This window comes from Giraffa tippelskirchi, chromosome 8 (assembly GCF_054371585.1).
Source record: "Giraffa tippelskirchi isolate mGirTip1 chromosome 8, T2T-mGirTip1v1.2.pri, whole genome shotgun sequence".
NCBI lineage: Eukaryota > Metazoa > Chordata > Mammalia > Artiodactyla > Giraffidae > Giraffa > Giraffa tippelskirchi.
The window spans coordinates 53,611,991-53,630,812 of NC_137282.1; the positions used below are offsets into that span (position 1 = coordinate 53,611,991).

The following is an 18,822-nucleotide window of genomic DNA, read 5'->3' on the forward strand; positions in this document are numbered from 1 at the left end:
ATAATAAGACTAATAACCGACATTTGTGTAGCAGTTTATATTTTTTCAAGCACTTTCACATCCATTATCTCATTAGGTGCTCAGATTTGCAGAGATTAAAATTTTAGAGCACGAATAATGAAGTGTGATAAGAATAGGCGCTCTGAAGCCACACTGTGTTGCTTGGACCAGGCATGTCATGACTGCTGTGTGCTCTCAGACAGTGGGACCCTCAGCAATGTCAGCATACATGGGGATTTCTGCACTTTTGTTGAGATCTTGATAGGATTCCAGGGATTAATAGATATAAGCTGCTCAGGACAGTCCCTGGAACTTAGTAAACACTCAGGGAAGGGGAGCTGGTTTGCTATCCTTGCCTTCATCATCTATGACGTCATACATGAGGAAATGGACTAGAGCCCACCAGATCTACTGTTTTCTGGTCCTGGATTTTTTTTTTTTTCCAACACCCGGCCCAGCTGGCATGATTGCAATCCAAATAATGACTTGGGAATGCCACTTTGTAAACCTCTGGCCTTTTCCGTTTAATTAAGGTTTACTGCTTTTTTTTTTTTAATTAGTTTATTTATCTATTTTTTAACTTTACAATATTGTATTGGTTTTGCCATACTGTTTTCTGAAACTGATGTTTAGCTGAAGCAGATAAGAATTAACAATTCTAAATGAAGTCTTTTTAAATTCATGTAAAGGGGACTTCGCTGGTGGTCCAGGGGTTAGGAATCCAGCTTGCAATGCAGGGACCACAGGTTCAATCCCTGCTCAGGGAACCAAGAGCCCATGTTCCTCGGAGCAGCGTAACCCCTCGCACCACAGCTCCCGAGCCCTGGAGCCACGACTGAAGAGTCCACATGCCGCAACAATAGATCTCGTGTGATGCGATTAAGCCGTGACACAGCCAAATAAATAAATGTTTTATTTTAAATCCAGGTAAAGAAAACAAGTGCGCATGAGCAGGAAAACTAAAATATCTAGTTAATTTAAGGAGAAACTGACCACGTATTTTAGTGCATGTCAATACGACCTGTAGGCGAGTCTGAATTTTTAATGCAAGAAACGAACACTTCTGCCTTTCTGTCTGCCGAGGTCGACTTCTGCCACACTCCTGGAGGACAGCAGGCTTCCCCTGGCCAACCCCTGGAATCTCTAAGGAGAGGTTCTTTGGGGAAGCAGGACCACACCCTGATGTGTGAAGGTTTTTCCCACAAAGTGACTTCTATTAGGGAAGAATTTTTCAACCCATTAATGTTGATGTGTGTGTACGACTTAAATAGTTGCCTGGGTGTTAACCAACCACAACTCCCGGATTCAGAGACCAAAGGCAAGAACAGCTTCTCATCTTCATTTTACCGAGTGTGTGACACTGGCGGACCTCTGCACGCCCCTGTTCACACTCCTCAGAATAGTGACAAAGATATGAGGGCTTTTTTTTTTTCAGAGCAGGTTATTATGTGGTTTGGGCGCTGTGGTAAGGAATCCACCTGCCAAGCAGGAGGCACAGGTTTGATCCCTGGGTGGGCAAGATTCCCTGGGTTGGCAAGATCCCCTGGAGAAGGAAATGGCAGCCCACTCGAGTATTCTTGCCTGGAGAATCCCACGGACAGAGGAGCCAGGCGTGCTCCTCCTGGGGTAGCAAAGAATGGGACATGAGTCAGCACCTAAGCAACAACGTGATCTTTAATTAATTCATATATTTGAAAACACTGAGACATTAGTATGACAGTCAGGATGCTCTCCTAGGTTTAATGGCAGGTCCCATGTTCCTGAGCTCTTCACTTTCCTTGGAATGTCTCCCCACTGTCCAGGTAGAACTAGTGTGTCTTGATCAGATCGAGGGCACATACACCCTTGATTTTTATCAGTTTCTCAGAAAACAGTTTCCTATCTGCTTTCTGGCCTCCAGGGCTGACATAATTTGGACAGACCTCTGTCCCGCGACAGGGGACAAAGAACTCAACTCTTAGGTCTGTGTCCTGAAACCCTCCTGCCGGCAGGTGGTGTCTGCTTTTGATGCTCTAATAGGACATGGTGACTAACTGTTGCTAATAGTTCAAGATTCTTCTGGAGCAATTAATTGCACTAAAAGCAACATTCCATTTCCCTGGATGGAATTTTAAGACCCAGTTGCTTCCTCCCCCCTGAACATCCCAAGAAATCCTCTTACGTTGTCCCCATCTCCCAGTGGATTCACGTCATATCCTCAGGGATGCAGCCTCATTTTACCTCTAATCCAAGCAAAACTTGATGAAAACTCATAAGGTCATGAGAAAAAAAAAAATCATAATTTAAAGCCCCAAACTATAAATGCTTCTGAAATCTCTGAAAATTTTGTATTTTCTACCCCAATGCCCAGTAATGTTAATAAAGCTAATCGAGTTAGTTACACATAAATTTTACTTTTATTATAAAGCAATTAAGAATTATATTCTAATTTTCACCTTCTTCATATTCTTGTATATCTGTGTTCTCTAAAATTGGAGTGAATAAACGCCATTCATTTGAAACCTAGTAATCAATGGGAAAATGATTCTAAAATGCATGCGATGTTTTGGCTATCGTCCTGTTTTGTCCTTGCCAGGTGCAATGTCAGGGTTGTAATACCATGATATATTGCTCATTGTTGCAATTACCTTTGTCAGACTACATCTAGGCTCCATGCTTGAGATGTGTGAACAAAGTAATGAAACAGAGAATCTTGGTTTGTTTTCATGGAGTATTGATCAGATGCACCACTGATTCTATAAAAGAGCAGATTTGATTATTTCATGATGTGTATTTCAGGAGCACATAAATCATATTTTTAATTGAAATTGCTTCGAAAAGGGGCTTTCAGCTGCCACCTTTCTATCCTGCCTGGGGAACATTTGTAGGTTTCCAGAGATAATCTTATGAATCTACTCAGAATTGAAAAGTTTGTTTGACTTTCTAATTACATATGCAAGTAAGTTCATCAGAGCAAAGTCATACCATCTCTTTAAAAGGCAAATAACCAGGACATACAGTGTTTTGGCTTTATAGACTGTTAAATTAGTTATATGAAATTAAAGAATTTTTTAAATTGTATTGACATTTCTAAAAGTCTGTGCACTCTTGTGCACAGACTTTCATTGCTGTGGAGATGCATTGTCCTGGGGGGATGGGGGGAGTGCATGGCCAGTTCAAGCCTTTGTGTCAGGGTGGACTGTCCTGAAAGAAATAGCCAAAGAAGTCTCAGTGGGAAGCTGCCCATTGTTAGGTACAATGCTGACCACTCACCATAAAGCGCCTGTGCTCTTCCGCCATAGCTCAGTCCTCTCTGTTGAGCAGTGGCCTTCAGAAGGGTAGGGACCAAGGGGAAAGCCCTTGGCTACAATTCATCGCTGTCTGCCTAGCACCCAGCCCACCCTTCTAGTTTTGCAGTCAGTTCCCACCTATCTCTGCCCCATCGCTGATCCCTCTTCCCTTTCAGAGGCTCTGCCATGTCTCAGCCTGCCCATTACCCGGGCATCAGAGACCAGCCCTTGACTCTGCCTTCATGCCTGACAGTTTCCACAGCAGCAGTGGGGAAAATATGTTCTTGGCATCCAGAATGAAGCTCTGAATGTGCTCCCCATAGGTGCATCGTAGTCCTGGCGATTAGCCCAATAATACCATCAGTATGGACTAAATGACTTTTTGCAAGCTATTGCAAACTTCACCATCTGGTATAGACAAATTTCTTGGGACTCTATTTTTGAAATTACAAGGAAAGGGATTGCAATTGTACTTTTGCTATGCCCTTCATGATGAAATTGGGACTGAATGAAAATGGTTTTATTTCCTTGCTTGACTTTTTTTCCAGAAACTGTATAGATTCCAAAATGCCAAGTACTTACCTGTACTAGCTAATCATCTTAATTTCCGATAATGAAAAAGTATTTTGCATTGTTTAGAAGTTCCATCAGGGAATTAGAGGGAAGGGGGAGGTCTTAAATGTGGAGGTTATGTGAACTGATCCTTATTAAGAGAAGAATCCCCCCCAAAAAAAAAATTGGCCTATATCATGTCAAATCTTCAGTCTCATTTGAAAAAAAAGCCATGTTCTATTTTTAAAAGAAAGAAGGAACTTGAAATTTGCTTACACTCCTTAGAAATGATACTATCGTCTAAAACAGCCAAAGAGGAAGATTAAGGATGGAATTATGGATTGAACCTGGGTCTCCATCATTGCAAGCAGATTCTTTACCATCTGAGCCACCAGGGAAACCCATATATACAATTACCCTCCTTCAAAAAAGGAGTGACTTTGTACTATGGTTGAGATAACATGAGAGAACTTGAGTTGCCAAGTCCCTCCCCATCACCCACCTCACTCTACTTACCCCAGGCCCCTCTCAAACACACACACTAGAAAATAGTAATGCACTTACACTCTTCTATACTTCTTTTCATCCTCAAAGTGAGTATGAAATTTAATTAAAGAAAATCTGCTTACAAAGGAAATGGGCAAACTGTTGCAAAGATCCCATCTAAAAAGAAAGAAAATAAACCACATTTTCTCATACAAAGTATAATTAAATAATGAGGCAAGGAACTCCTTTCTCCATCTCTTGTACTGTCAGCCAGCTTAGCAGCACCAGTTTAAACACTGTATCTTCTCTTTGTTCTTCTGCTGTGCATTGCTGTGATGGCAAAGATAACTAGCCCTCAGAGATCATGTGAGATCAGGTTAAATTCTACATTGTATGAGAGTGATTAATATTTTACACACTGTCTACCCTTCAAGCTTTGAGTATTACATCACTATTTATACAACAGAACTTGTTACTGATTGGAAGGTTTTGAGTGTTCCAGCATCCTATTAATACAATAGGAGATATATTAACGCAATTAACATGTACCAAAAGGAAGACTTTTAAATTATTTCAAATGTTTCCAACATTGTCTGATCCAAAAATAAGTCCTTGATTAACTAATTTGTCTTGTAAGAAATGTCTCTGTGTAGGTCAGGATGAGATCATTTGAAGAAAAAAAATCTACCCTTTGGAGAACTTTTGCCACACAAAAAAGAAAAAATCTCATTTAAGAACTAGAGTCGAATTATACGGTCATTTTAGTTCTCAGAATTCAAAGCATAGATGGCTAGAATCATGCGCGTGTGATAATTCTAGGCTACTCTCAATAAATAATACATGTCATTTCTGCTTCACTGAGGCTGTCACTTACTGCTCTAAATGACTTTCAATGCAGGGCCCAGCCTGCTGTCCCAGAGTGCACTTCAGCTCAATTCCAAACCTGAAGGGTCCTTCCAGTATCCAGCCAGCTACCATAGCAACCAGACCCTGGCTCTGGGTGAGACAGCCCCGTCGCAGCTCCCCGCCCGCAGCACACAAGCCCGAGGTGCGGGCCAGAGTTTCAGCCAGGTACGTGCTGGGGATGGGATGCTCTGCCGTGTTGGTCCTTGGGCTCCAAGGGGTCAAGCAGGAAGCAGGGCTGTCAAATGGCTATGGTATCCCCTCCTGCCTTTTTTACCAGTGCCCTGCAACTTTGGAGAGATGTTCTCAGTGCTGTGAGTGAAGGAAATGAATAATACAATTGTAGAATAACTCGAATTACAAGCATCTTTTTTGTGGGATATGTCTGTCAATTGCTCATGCTCTTTCTGCTTTATATATACTTGCCTACGTGAATATGCAAATGTGTGTCTAGTTCCTATATCTGTGTTGATTATAAATATGAAATGCATGATGAGTTTATGAGGGTACCTGAAACACATTCTCTCTCCTTAAAAGAAAAAAAAAAGCGTGAAATTATTCTTTGGGGTTAATCACATAAAGGAACATAGTGTAAATGCATCATCACATATACATATACAGAACCGTTCTGAAAATAATTGTGGTTGAGTTGGAATAGTTACACTTTGTCAAGTTTGATTTTGAAATGTGCCCTCAGTTGTTTCCTTAAGATGCATACTTGCTCTTGTGGTTTTAATGAACACACTTATTAGCCACAGTTAAAATCAACTCTTGGTAAAAAGAAGTGGCTACCAGCCCCAATTTAAAAAAATATTTGTTGTAAATGCTGTGATATATACATGTGTGTGTGTGTGTACTACCTAATACTTTAGTTTTGATAATTTTGGGGTGCAAGCTATATATTCAGTCAACCCACCAGAATTAATATACTGGAGGGCTATCTTGTTTTAAGCTACTTTATAATTATTTTTTTAGTATAAAGGGACACGAGACCCTCTTAATCTCTGTGCATTGTTCCTGGAATGAAGAACCCACAACCCCAAAAGCTCCCCTTAAACTGACAAGTTTAATTTCATTCTTTATGCATTTATTGGGCAGTTCCTCTGCCAGAAACCCTTGCCCAGGCACACTACCTACTCCAAGCTCCTGCAACAACCAAACCCATCTCTGTCACCAATTCATTGTTATTATGCATCCATGTGTCTTCCCAACAAAACTGAAAGCCACTTGAGGGCAGGGCTATTTTCACTTTTTATCACCATCCACATGGCCCCCAAAAAATGTCTGCTGGCAGAGAGGGGGCAAGGCAAGTTAGAATGGCATCATGCAGGCATCCTGAGATACTTTTTTGAGGTCATATGAACATAAATGAAGCATAAGCTGAAAAGTCTCAATGCATTTCAATTATTAAAGTTGAATGATTGTCCCAGCTATCTATTATCTATGATTGTCTTTTTCAGGCCAAACCTGCCTATCAGTGGCAATGTAGCTTTTATCTTCTTGTGATGTCAAGGTTATGTGGATAAAGTGGAATGGTAAATAAAGCATTCCACTGAGAGGGGCCTGTTGCCCCGTGGGGGTCCAGAGTGTGACCCCAGTTCAAAGGGTGCTCCCTTTGGATGGAGATCTGGTGGTGTGTGATGCTGGAGAAGGGAAAGGCCTTGAATTCATTGCATCCAGGTCCACACACACAGACTAACCCTGGAACTGTGCTAGTTCCCAGCTCCTGGATCACTGCTCTTGAAAACACTGGTCTGTTCTATCTCCCGTACAGAAATGTGATAAGACACAAGAGGAAATGTCTAAAAAGTATTTTTTAATTAATTAGAAAAAAATATTTTATATACTTTCATTTATCATATATGCAAAATAGTCCTTATTTGCTTATGTAAAAACATTATATAATGTTTGAAGTATTGAGTGATGCTATTAGCATAGAAAATGTTATTAGATCTTTTTAGTCTCTTATTTTATTAAAAGAAGAATTGGAAGCTATAGGATTTTTTTCTCTAGGTACAGATTTTTTTTTTTTTCCATCTAAAAAGCATCTCATTCTTGAAAGGAACTCTCTTTTAATCTTTCCATCTATACTGAACTCTCACATGATACACTGATCGTGGTGGGATATATGTCATATATGTCATTTTGAATTCTTCGGGAGTAAATAAATGATTACAGACCTTTTTTAACCCTTTTGTCTGTCCACACTTCTAGGTCTAATGGACCAGAAATATTCATAAATAAGTGATAATTTATATTCAGATTATCTTATGAAAGCTCTGAATTCAGCTTTTGCCAGTTTCCTAGAACTTATAAGACATGTAGCTAGTAAAGCAATAAAGTTCTACCTTTCTTTTATTTTTATCTTAAACTCATTTAATACTCATGCTTGGCTTCCTCTCATAAATATTTAAGCCCCCTGTAATTTGAGTTGAAAACAGTAAGTCAAATGAAAAAAAAATCACATTTCCCATAGCTGAGCATCATGCAAAATGGAACAATCAATATCAAGAGAAAAATCAGCTCATTATCAGCTTAATTTGTGAGCATCTTATACACTCAGTTCATACATAGCTCTGTGAGGACTGTTAAATCAAAGCTTTCTTACTTATAAAATCAATAGTTACCATTTACTGAGACCCGGAAGTAATCTGTTTTACATACATCCTCTTATTTAATCCCCACCACATTTACATTTTAAATTTAAATTATCATTTACATCTTAAATATGCAGAAACTCAAACTCAATGCATTTAGAGGAGTTATCAGGCACCATTTTAAGGTAGCAGCAGTAAGAATGGGAACAGAATCTTGACTGAATTGAAGCCTAATCATTTCGCGGGAGTGTTTTATAGGTTTCCTTTTATATATTGACTGTTTCAATTAAATGTATCTACAGCTTGATCCTAGTAAGAGCTCTACACATGTAGACCAGCAGTATGCTGATTTATCTTCTTCCACGTTGGAGTTTCACTTGTTGGAATTAATTCTATCATCTGCCAGTTGCCATGGGAGTAAAACAGTAGCAGCTCAAAGGACAGATTGGGCCTCACATTAAAAGTCTGCTTTAAAGTTTAATCAGAAACTGTAACTTGGTTGTGAAGATATCAAAGCTGTGCCTTTGAAGGCATCTTTCAATGTGCATATTCAAGGTGATAACTTCAGTTAGAGTCATAGGTACTGGCCTGCACTCGTTTATCTGACAGGTGGGTGGTTGCAGTCTGAATATTCAAACAAGGGGGTTGTTCTAATCCACTTGGTTAACAGGATGGAGGCTACTGGTGGATTGCTGAATCCTATTTATTTTAGCAGAGCGTCGGATCTGGGTACCATGATTCACTCTCAGCTTCAGCATGCTGCAGTGTGAAAGGCACGTTTTAGCGTGATTTCAAAATCATGTCAGAGAAATGCTGAACAAGTACACCATTACTGTTACTCAGCATTTAGCATGCTACCCTTGAAATAAGGAGGTCACATGTCATCCCCATAACATCTCCTTTGCTCAGCTTGTCCTGAGAATCCCTGTCTTCCAGTGGTTTCCCAGAGCCCTGTGACACATTCTTTTCAATATTCTATACAGTGTTCAAGCTCACTTCTGCCAAGCTATATTAAATTTTAGAATATCCTGTCATCATCAAGTGCCAAAAGGGCTACAAAAGTTCAAGTAATGGCTCACAGATGCCAGACCAGTTTAATAAGGTCAATAACCAAGTAACACAAAAACATTTCATTTTAGGGAACCTAAAAAAACGTGTAATTCTAAAGTAAAGCAAATGGTTTTCTATCTGGCTCATAAATCATGTCAGAGTATAATTTCAAAGGAGTATCACAAATGTACAAAAATTCTAGTGTCAACTTTTAACCAACCCTAGTTTATTCAGCGTGATAAATGTTTGCTGGGTGATCATCACCAGGCTTCACACCAGGCCCTGGTGCATGGCCTGCCTTGCCCACAGTGTCAAACTGAAAGAACTGTGAGTCACAAAATTACCATAGGATTCTAGTTCTCTGGCGTGATCCAAACTGAAGTCTTTGAAGGTTATTCTCCTCAGACTCTAAGATGAATTCTTGGGACTCGGCTGCAGGAGAGAGTATAAGACCCTTCCCATCAGATCCCAAGGCCTTTCTGGAAAGTCACTTGAGCTGATTCAGTTATCCTTTGCCCCACTACCACATTCCGCTTAGCTATCCTGCCAGCTCCCCTCCCCATCCAGGTGTGTAGACTATCCCTCCATCCCTCCCTTCTTCCTCCAAGTCAACCTTAGCCTTCATGTAGCTCCTGGTAGGTGCTCCAATCAAAATAGAGCTGGTTTTTCAGTTGCATTTATATATATATATATATATATATATATATATATATATATGATGTATCTGGGCTATTCTTTGATCCCTTCAAGATGTTATGTGTGCTTACTGTGTGCATGAGCTGTATATTTGCTTACCATGGAGAAGAGAACAGATACGGTCCCTGTCCTCAAGGCACTTCTATTCTAGCAGCAGTGATGACAGTTCAGAAAATCAATACAGTGAATAAATGAATTGCATAGTTTGTTGGCAGATGATGAATTCAGTGAGGAGGGAATGGATACAGATGAGGATAAGCAGGCTCTGTAGTTCAGGATGGGTGTGGCACATGGGGCCTCGTGGAGCAGATGGCATGACTCTGGGGCAAAGACAATAGAGGAGAAGAGTCAGAAGCTATGCCTCTGTCTGGGGGACAGCAAAGGCAGTGGTCATTGGATGTCAACCTGGCATGTTGACTGGACCAGCAGTGAGGCCCAGGTGGCCAGAGTGGGAAAGTAGATGGAAAACTGATTTGATTATCATCTTCTCTTTCACTTGAGTGAAGTGAGGAGCTGGTAGAGAATCCTGCGCAGAGGCACAGCATGCCTGACTTATGAGTCAAAAGCCTCATTCAGTCATTTCACATTTAATATTCCTGTAGTACGGTGCAGGAGGAGAAGGGGATGACAGAGGATGAGATGGTTGGATGGCATCACCGACTCAATGGACATGGGTTTGGGTGGACTCTGGGAGTTGGTGATGGACAGGGAGGCCTGGCGTGCTGCGGTTCATGGGGTTGCAAAGAGTCGGACACGACTGAGCGACTGAACTGAACGGTGCATGTAAGTCTGTTTCCTCCTATCAGATTGCCTCGTCACAAGAGTGGAAACCATGAAAAACTAATCTCCACATCTTGAGTGACTGGCCAGGGTTCACCAAATATTTATCACATTCCTCAAACCCCAGCCTTCTTCTTTATACTCATCCTGCAAAGGCTGTGGGTGGTGAGAGGATTAAGAAGTTGGGTCTTTACCAGCTTTCGCCTGCTTCCACTCACATCCAATTGCCTATAGATTATATGAAATGCCAAATATAAATCTTCCAGCACAGCAGAGTCTCTCTAAAAATGTTGGTTTCCCCCATGTCCAAACACAAGGTAGTTGTGAGAAACACGTTCACCAGCCCAAAACCAAGGGATGGACTCAGAGACACGAAGTACAGCAAAGTGAGACTTTTAATGACTTGCAAGATCAGGTGTCTGGTGGGCAGGCACATCCAGGGCCGTTACAGCAAGCAACTTATTCCCTAACATGCAGGTCCCTCCCGCCCCCCCCCCCCCCCCGGTTCCTCATTGGCTGAGTACAATGGGATGTACAATCTTCCCCAAGGTCACCTAAGTTTCATTATTTCCTCATAGGGTATCCTTCTTTCTCCCTTCCCAACTTACATCCGCATTTTTCAACAAAGACTTTCTTGCTGGTTTATCACTTCCCCCAACATCCTGTTTGCCTAGGGACACTCCATGTACATGAACTGTGTCTCTCCTGCAAGTCATTAGGCAAGTTTAGAGCCAGGGCACAGGTGGTGGGTGGAGTCTTATCTCTTTAGGATCCAGTCTGATCTCTCTCCCCCAACCCTAACTTTATCTAAAGAGTCCAGGCCTCAACTTTGTCAGGTCCACAAGTTTAGCTGTTAGTACGTTTCCGCTCGGCCTTAGCTACTGTGTCTTGAAAATGGACCACTTCAAGTTTCTATTTCTTACAGTAGTCTCATCAGGTATTTCATCCCTCAAAGTGACAAAAGAAGCAAGAAATAGAAAGTATACACCTGTACACAGAACACTGGTAAAGAAGTACAGGAACTGGAAGATTTTAAGACTACTTTCATGTTGTCCAGCAGAACTAAAGTGAGCCTGTGCACCTTATAATCATAGAAAATGCCTGCTTCCTGCAGGAGATTAAGAATTGCATGATTGTTCTGTAAAAATAATACTCGAACAATGGTAGATACACTAGAAAAAGAAGTAAGCTTTTTGAGAAGCAAATGACCATTTCTTTTTAATCTGATCTGTCTATTTAATGTGGCACTGACTTTTAAGTCTTAAAAGTTCTCATTTGCACTGTATCATAATAATAAATACACTGTCTGCTCACTTCTGCCAGAAGCCAATCAGTTTTGAACACTGCTTATTGGTGCACCTTCATGCTAGGTGGATGTGAAGGTCAAGGGGATGGAGAACTCTGGATGGCGGTGGGATGGACACAGGGACATGCATGGTCCCAAGGAGGACCCAACCCTCCAATGAACACTTGCATCTTGATTGCTGAATGCAAAAAGTTACACAGGTGCCTAGTTTGACATCATTCCAGTTTGCTGAATTAGGAAAGAAGTTGTTGCTGGGTGGCACCTGTAAAGAGAAAAGTCACTAAAAAACTTGGAAAACACAAAATTGCTGAGATGTCTTTAGTGTAGAATGTATATATTTATACTTCATTTACAGGAGAAATCATGTCATTTTGTATGCTTTGTCTGGCATATCTGCGCGAAACTCACACTTTGTTTTTAAAAGCATTTTCAGATAATTACGTGTTGGAAATCCTTTCTCAGTGCTCTGCTATAAATTTTTACCCATTTTCTTTTTCCAGTAGAATTATATTTAATCTGGTTTCAATAGCTGGAGCATTTCTCATTGTGGGCAGTGTGCGTATGTGATTTACTCTAACATTTCTTCTTCTGTGCAAATGTTTGTGTCATTAAAGTTATACTAAATGAGCCTCTTGCTGAAATAAGTTTTACATAGTGTATTTTTGCCAAGGCTCATGTTTCTTAGAAAGAGTTGCCATCAAAAAGTCCCTCTTAAAAATAAATTTGTATAAGAGACTCATGTCATTGCTTTAATTTTTTCTTCTCTATTTTCTTTCTACTTGACTGTTGTTGTTCATTCACTAAATTGTGTCTGATTCTTTGCGGCCCCATGGACTGCAGCACACCAGGCTTCCCTGCCCTTCACTATCTCCCAGAGCTTGCTCAAATTCATGTCCAGTGAGTTGGTGATGCCATCCAACCATCTCATCCTTTGTCACCCCATTCTACTTAGTAGACCATAGTATTGGCCACATGAAATACTTTTGAGAATACTTATTGGTAGTGACCCTAATCATACTTTTATTAAAGTGAGGTCGGACAGAAGGAAAAACCAGTACCTAGGGTACAACAATCTGTACTTCCCTGTTTATATGAGTGGCTTAGGGGCCCTGGGGCAGTGGATCCACTTTGTTGTTGTTCCATCACCAAATTGTGCCCAACTCTTTGTGACCCCAGGGACTGCAACATGCCAGGCTTCCCTGTCCTTCACTATTTCCTGTTTGTTTAAACTCATGTCCATTGAGTTGGTGATATTGTCTAACCATCTCATCCTCTGCTGCCCCCTTCTCCTTTTGCCTTCAATCCTTGCCAGCATCATGTCTTTTCCAGTGAGTCAGCTCTTCACATCAGGTGGACAAAGTAGTGGAGTTTCAGCTTCAGCATCAGTCCTTCCAGTGAATATTCAGGGTTGATTTCCTTTAGCATTGACTGGTTTGAACTCCTTGCAGTCCAAGGGATTCTCAAGAGTCTTCTCCAACACCACAGTTCGAAAGCATCAATTCTTCAGCACTAAGCCTTTTTTATGGTCCAGCTCTCACATCTGTGCATGACTACTGGAAAAAACCATAGATTTGACTAGATGGATCTTTGTTGGCAAAGTAATGTCTCTGCTTTTTAATATGCTGTCTAGGTCTGTCCTAGCTTTCTTTCCAAGGAGCAAGTGTCTTAATTTCATGGCTGCAATTACTGTCAGCAGTGATTTTGCAGCCCAAGAAAGTAAAATCTGTCACTGTTTCCACTTTTTCCCCTTCTGTTTGCCATGAAGTGATGGGACCAGATGCCATGGTCTTTGTTTTTTGAATGTTGAGTTTTAAGCCAGCTTTTCCTCGCTTCATCCCAGTGGTAATGACTTCAGGGATGGCGTGTGGACTCCCCACAGAAGCTGTCTCTTCGTTTTATGTTTCATATGAGTTTTCACCTAAAGCAGTTATCCTCAAAGGAATTGCTAGACAAGGCACTTGATGATTTTATTTGGCCATTTCTGAAATCAGATCTTTTTCACAGAACCAGGATTTTCTATCTTGAGAATTATTTAAAGAGAGGCATTTCTTCTGAAGACAGTTTCAAAAGAGAAGTTATTGAGATTTTGGGAGCCATGATGGTAGTGTTCAGGCAGATTGATTTTCTCCCAGAGACTCAAAGGCACAAAACTTACTCTGTGGGTGTAGATTCCGTTTAGTGGCATATTACAGGCAAATTTCATCTAAGACTTTGGCATTTTGGAGTTGGTGCTTTCTTCTTGTTTCCAAGTTGTGAGAGTAAATGGCTTTGCCCACAGTCCTGTACAAGCCTGGAGCTCTTCATCAACTTACCCTGGTGAGTTCAACACATTCTCAGACATGTTAATCAGGAGCACATAGCTGATATTACGAAGTCACCTTACCAGATCCTCTGGTTTGGCAATGGATTTCTTCAAAGATATACATAAAGATGTACATCATAAAGCCATGTACACTGTTTTTTGCTTTTAAAAGTTATTCAGGCTTCTTTACTAATTGAAACAATGTTCCCCTGTCATTGCTGTTATTTTCTCACCAGTTTTTCCTCTCTGCATTTGCAGTCCTTCAAACACCAGCCAGACTTCTTCCCACCAAACCCACTGCTACATTCCCACATTTGGGCTCTTCTGTGACCCTGGCCTGATGCCTTGTCCTTATTTTTCTCTCCCTCTCTGCCTCTTGTGACACTGTTTTTGTCCTGGAGCACCACTCCGGGCAGTGACCTCCATCCCCACAACCAGGGTTACCTACAGAGGAGAGAAACCCTGAGATGACTTATTAGGTTCATGAGTGTGATGGAGATGCCAGGAAGATGAACAGTGATGAATACAGACTGCTGATCTCTAGTCATTAGGCTCCTATCTGTGAAGCCACAGAACACAGGTTCCAGCTTCCCATTGCTGACATCTCTGACCCAGCTGCCTAGCATTCTGGGCAGACATTCCCCTTGACCCAGAGTTAGGGGCTCGCTGACGTTTCCAGGAAACTTGGCAGGTCTAAATGCATCTTCACAAGGACTGCTTGTAAATCATGGGTCTGCTTTATAAAATGCTTTTATAAAACCGCAAAAATGCGGTTTTGCTTGGTCACACTGCTTACTCATGATCTGAAGTCAAGATTCCTTGGAGAGTTCAGGCTGTCAAATCCCTAGTTAACTGGCTGTAAGCACTGGGTCTTTGTTTTTTTTGCACATGGCCAAATCCCCAGAGAATGAGGCTTAAATAAGTTTCCAAGTTTGGAGAATTTTTTCCCCCTCATAGCCCTTACGCCATCTCTTCTCCTTTTACGGAAAATACAACCTGAAAAGGTCAATAAACAACTATGTGGGTATTAAGGTCTATGCCATGTTCTGGCCCAAGAGCACTATGTTTTGGGGATTGGAACTTCCCAATAAAAAACAGTGTAATTGTGAGCCAGATAGTATTCTGAAACAAAAATTTTAGTTTTTTTAATTTCCAAAAGAATGTTAAGATAAAATATTCTATGTAGGAGGATTGCAGAGAGAATTTCAAGAGAAAACTTCCTATTTTTACAGGGAATATAATAGGCTCTTGTTAATGGATTATTGAGTTAATGAGTGAATTGCTGCATGTAACTTGAGTACTTTTAGTTAATGGGAATAATGTATATAGTGCCTAAATTCCTATTTCAATATTCTTCCTACTACACTTTGAAAATACATCCTCCCCTTAAACACTTTTGTAAAATGGGCATAAATCCACTGCATAATTACACAGCAGGATTCAGCATACCAAATGTAGACATACAAACACATGATGTAAAAACCACAACTGTAGTATATTCTAACTCTGACCCACCTGACACTCATATGTAAACTGTAATGTAGATGAAATACTTCATCTTATAAAAGAGTTTTGATAAGTTACATGTATCATTCATATCTCATTAAAAAAAAAACCCACAATCTTTTTTTTTCCCTTGCAGTATAATCTACATAAAATGTCCATAGAAATTAGAAATAATGTCTTATTTTTCTCTTGATCATTTTCCCATAATGGGAAGCAAGAAAGGAGCAACAAGCAATTTAATGTGCAGAGGACTCTGCCTGTGGGAAATATTTAATCAGAGCATCTACTTAAAAATGTTCCGCTTCCTTGTCAATTTCACGTAGATGGGTTCCCCACTTTGGAGGGATGGAAAAGGCAATTAAAATAGTCCTTTGGTTTGAGACTGATTCAGACTGATGGGAATGACAACCCCAGTAAGAACTGCCCTGGTCAGTAATACATACTGTGTGATCCAGGACAATATTTGAGCTCCATCTTCTCAAAATATTTCCAAAAATTCTTATGTCATGATTTATTAAGGATCTCATCATCAATGTAAAAAATTTTCAGTGCTCATCACTTTACACACACATTTCTAAATATTATAGTAGAATGTAGTGGTCATTAGTTTTGTTTTGTTTTTTACCCTTTTATTTGTAGTGCTAACACATGTTTAATGGGGAATTGAGCTCCCATGACAGCAAAGTAGATGAAATTCTCTGTGTGATGAAATGTGCTTATATGATTTTTAATCTAGTGACCTAGGCCATAATAAACCCTCCTATGAATTGTATAGCTGTCTTAAAATGTATCCCTAAGAGTTGCTAAAAAGAAATGACATAATGGAACAAAGCATAAACACGAGAGTGGAGACAAACTCCTAAAAGATTACTGTTCTGTCCAACTGATGCTAAAAAACAGATTTTTCTCTTTACCCAAAGAACCATTCTTAGGCACTTATTCTTGTGTAGGCTAATGCAATGGAGTATAATACCCCCAGATTATTTATTAAAAACTTCAGAGAGGGCCTTATATAACTGTGCAATCCAGGAAAGTAGTCACTAGACACATCTGACTATTTAAATTTAAATTAATTCAAAGTAAATGTATGTTAAAATCCAGTGCATGTGTCTGGGGCCCATGCATATATTGGCTACCATATTGGACAGTACAGATATAGAACATTTCCAGCATAGACAATAACCAACTTAAGATGCATAGGCAATTTTATTGTTTATGATTTTTTGCTTATAAAAAAGCTACTGGCAAAATTTGACCAAGATAGATCCTACAATATTTTAAAAGGTTTTTGAATTGCTGCCATAGCCTGTCAACGTACCTGGAACTAATGTGGCCATTCTCAAAACTTTTACAGATTTGAGAGCCATTTAAGAAACCTTATGAATAAGATTCAGCAGAGTTAGCACTTTTCCAACAGGAAGTTCCAACATATTAAAAGGAGAAATAAAATATCTTCATAATTTATTCAAGATTTTCCTAGGAACCATGTTATTCTAATACTTAAATACTAGAATGCTATACGATGTTGTTTTAATTTATATTAGTATACTTTAGTATTTATTTATTGAAAACTATGTCACTGAGTAAGGCTTCCCTGGTATCTCAGACAATAAAGAATCCTCCTCTCAATGCAGGAGAGGCAGGTTCAATCCCCTGGTCAGGAAGATCCCCTGGAGAAGGAAATGGCAACCCACTAAAAGCTTTCTTGCCTGGGATTGCCATGGACAGAGGAGCCTGGCAGGTACAGTCCATGGGGTCACAACTAGTCGGACACAACTTAGCGACTAAACCACAGCGATGCTACTGAGGAAGAGAGTATTTTTTGTCACGTAGAGTTATTAATGTATATAGCCAAGACATAACGAAAAGTATTTGTTCTCTTGTAAGCAGGGGACTCTCGGGGACCCTCGGGGCTCTTTCTTGTAAGCAGGGACCCTCAGGGTTCTTTCTCCTCCTCATGCCCCTGTGAGAAAGGTTCCCAGAAATTCCTCTCCGAGGCTTTTCTGTCCCTTGCCAGCTGGGTTCTGCGCAGCAGAATGTTGCTCGGGCCCCAGGAGAGCTTCCAAAGGAAAGTAAAAAAAGATGGTCACTCTCTGCAGCTTAGCAGTAATTCTCAGACCAACGGCTTCTTCCAGGAGATTATTAGAAATGTGGGCCCCGAGGCCCACTTCAGAGCCCTGAATCAGAATCTCTTCTAGATCAGAGGCTTTTACACTTTAAACAAGCATCATGATCACCTTGAATGGTGATAAAAGGCAGATCCTGGGGCCCCTCCCCCAGAGTTTCCCACTGGTAAAAATGGGGTGATGCGAGGGCTGCTTCTGATGCCGGCTGATGGATCGAGGACCACACTTGGAAAACCACTGCTCTGGGGCTGGCTCATTCTCATATTCGATTCTACGCTGGAATCAATCACCTGGTGAGCTTCCCCAAAGCCTGATGTTTGAGTCCCGCCTCCAGAGTCTCTGGATTAAATGGCTAGTGGATACAGCCTGGGTACTGAGGGGTTTTTTTTTTTGTTTTCAAAAGCTTTCCCAGCAATTATAATATGCAGCTAGATCTGAGAAGCACAGGCTATGTATTTCATGCTCAGAACTTCTCCTGGGAGGGAAGTGCGACTGGATGTGAGCAACCCTCCCCCCGCCCCCCAATGATTCTGGATGATTCTAGACTGTATCTCTGGGTCCAGGTGAGCACACCAGCTGTGCAGAGCTTCTTCACCAGGGAATCCCTCAGGCCAAAGCCCCAGGACCAGCTTTGTTAACCATTCCTTCATTCATCCCACAAGCATTTATGGTATCTCTGCTATGAATCCTTCTTGTTCTAGTTGCTTTGTTCATCACTGAACAAAATCATGGAGCTTACATTTTACTTTCATTCTTACTGTTAAACTCAAAATAATTGCGTTGTGATTCCATGCTGAAGCAAAACGAGAACTGGAAAGTAGTTACTGCAATACATACACATTCTATTTGGGAAAAATTTTAAAGTATTGCCATAGGGCGAAGAGACTTCATTATAGAAGTGGGCTCAATGTCACAAACAAGGAAAAGGAGGAATATCGACCTCTGGGTTGGGAAGATTCCCTGGAGGAGGGAATGGCAACCCACTCCAGTATCCTTGCCTGGGAAATCCCATGGACAGAGGAACCTGGTGGACTACAGTCCATGGGGTCACAAAAGAGTCCACAACACAGTGACTAAACAACAACAACATAGCCAGGGAGCTGGCTGCAGGTCAGTAGATGGATAATTACTGCCGGGAAATGTCAGGGGGAAGGGTATTCTGGCTAATCTGACTTAGAAAGATTCTTGCTAGAACTGGACAATGCAGAGCCATCATGAGAGGAGAATTCAGAGGTGCCTGACCACAGCT

General features: G+C 40.8%; 1 protein-coding gene across 3 annotated transcripts in view; it reads left to right on the top strand.

Moving 5' to 3' along the window:
- Positions 1 to 18,822, top strand: part of CTNND2 (catenin delta 2) — a 1,052,534-nt gene that overhangs the window by 588,217 nt on the left and 445,495 nt on the right. Inside the window, exon 6 of one of the 3 annotated variants that reach the window (XM_081517461.1) lies at positions 5,206 to 5,378. The exons of the other annotated variants lie outside the window; for them this stretch is intronic. Within the exon in view, the coding sequence (XP_081373587.1) occupies positions 5,206 to 5,378 (173 nt within the window). The remainder of the gene's footprint in view (positions 1 to 5,205; positions 5,379 to 18,822) is intronic. 3 annotated transcript variants of the gene reach the window in all.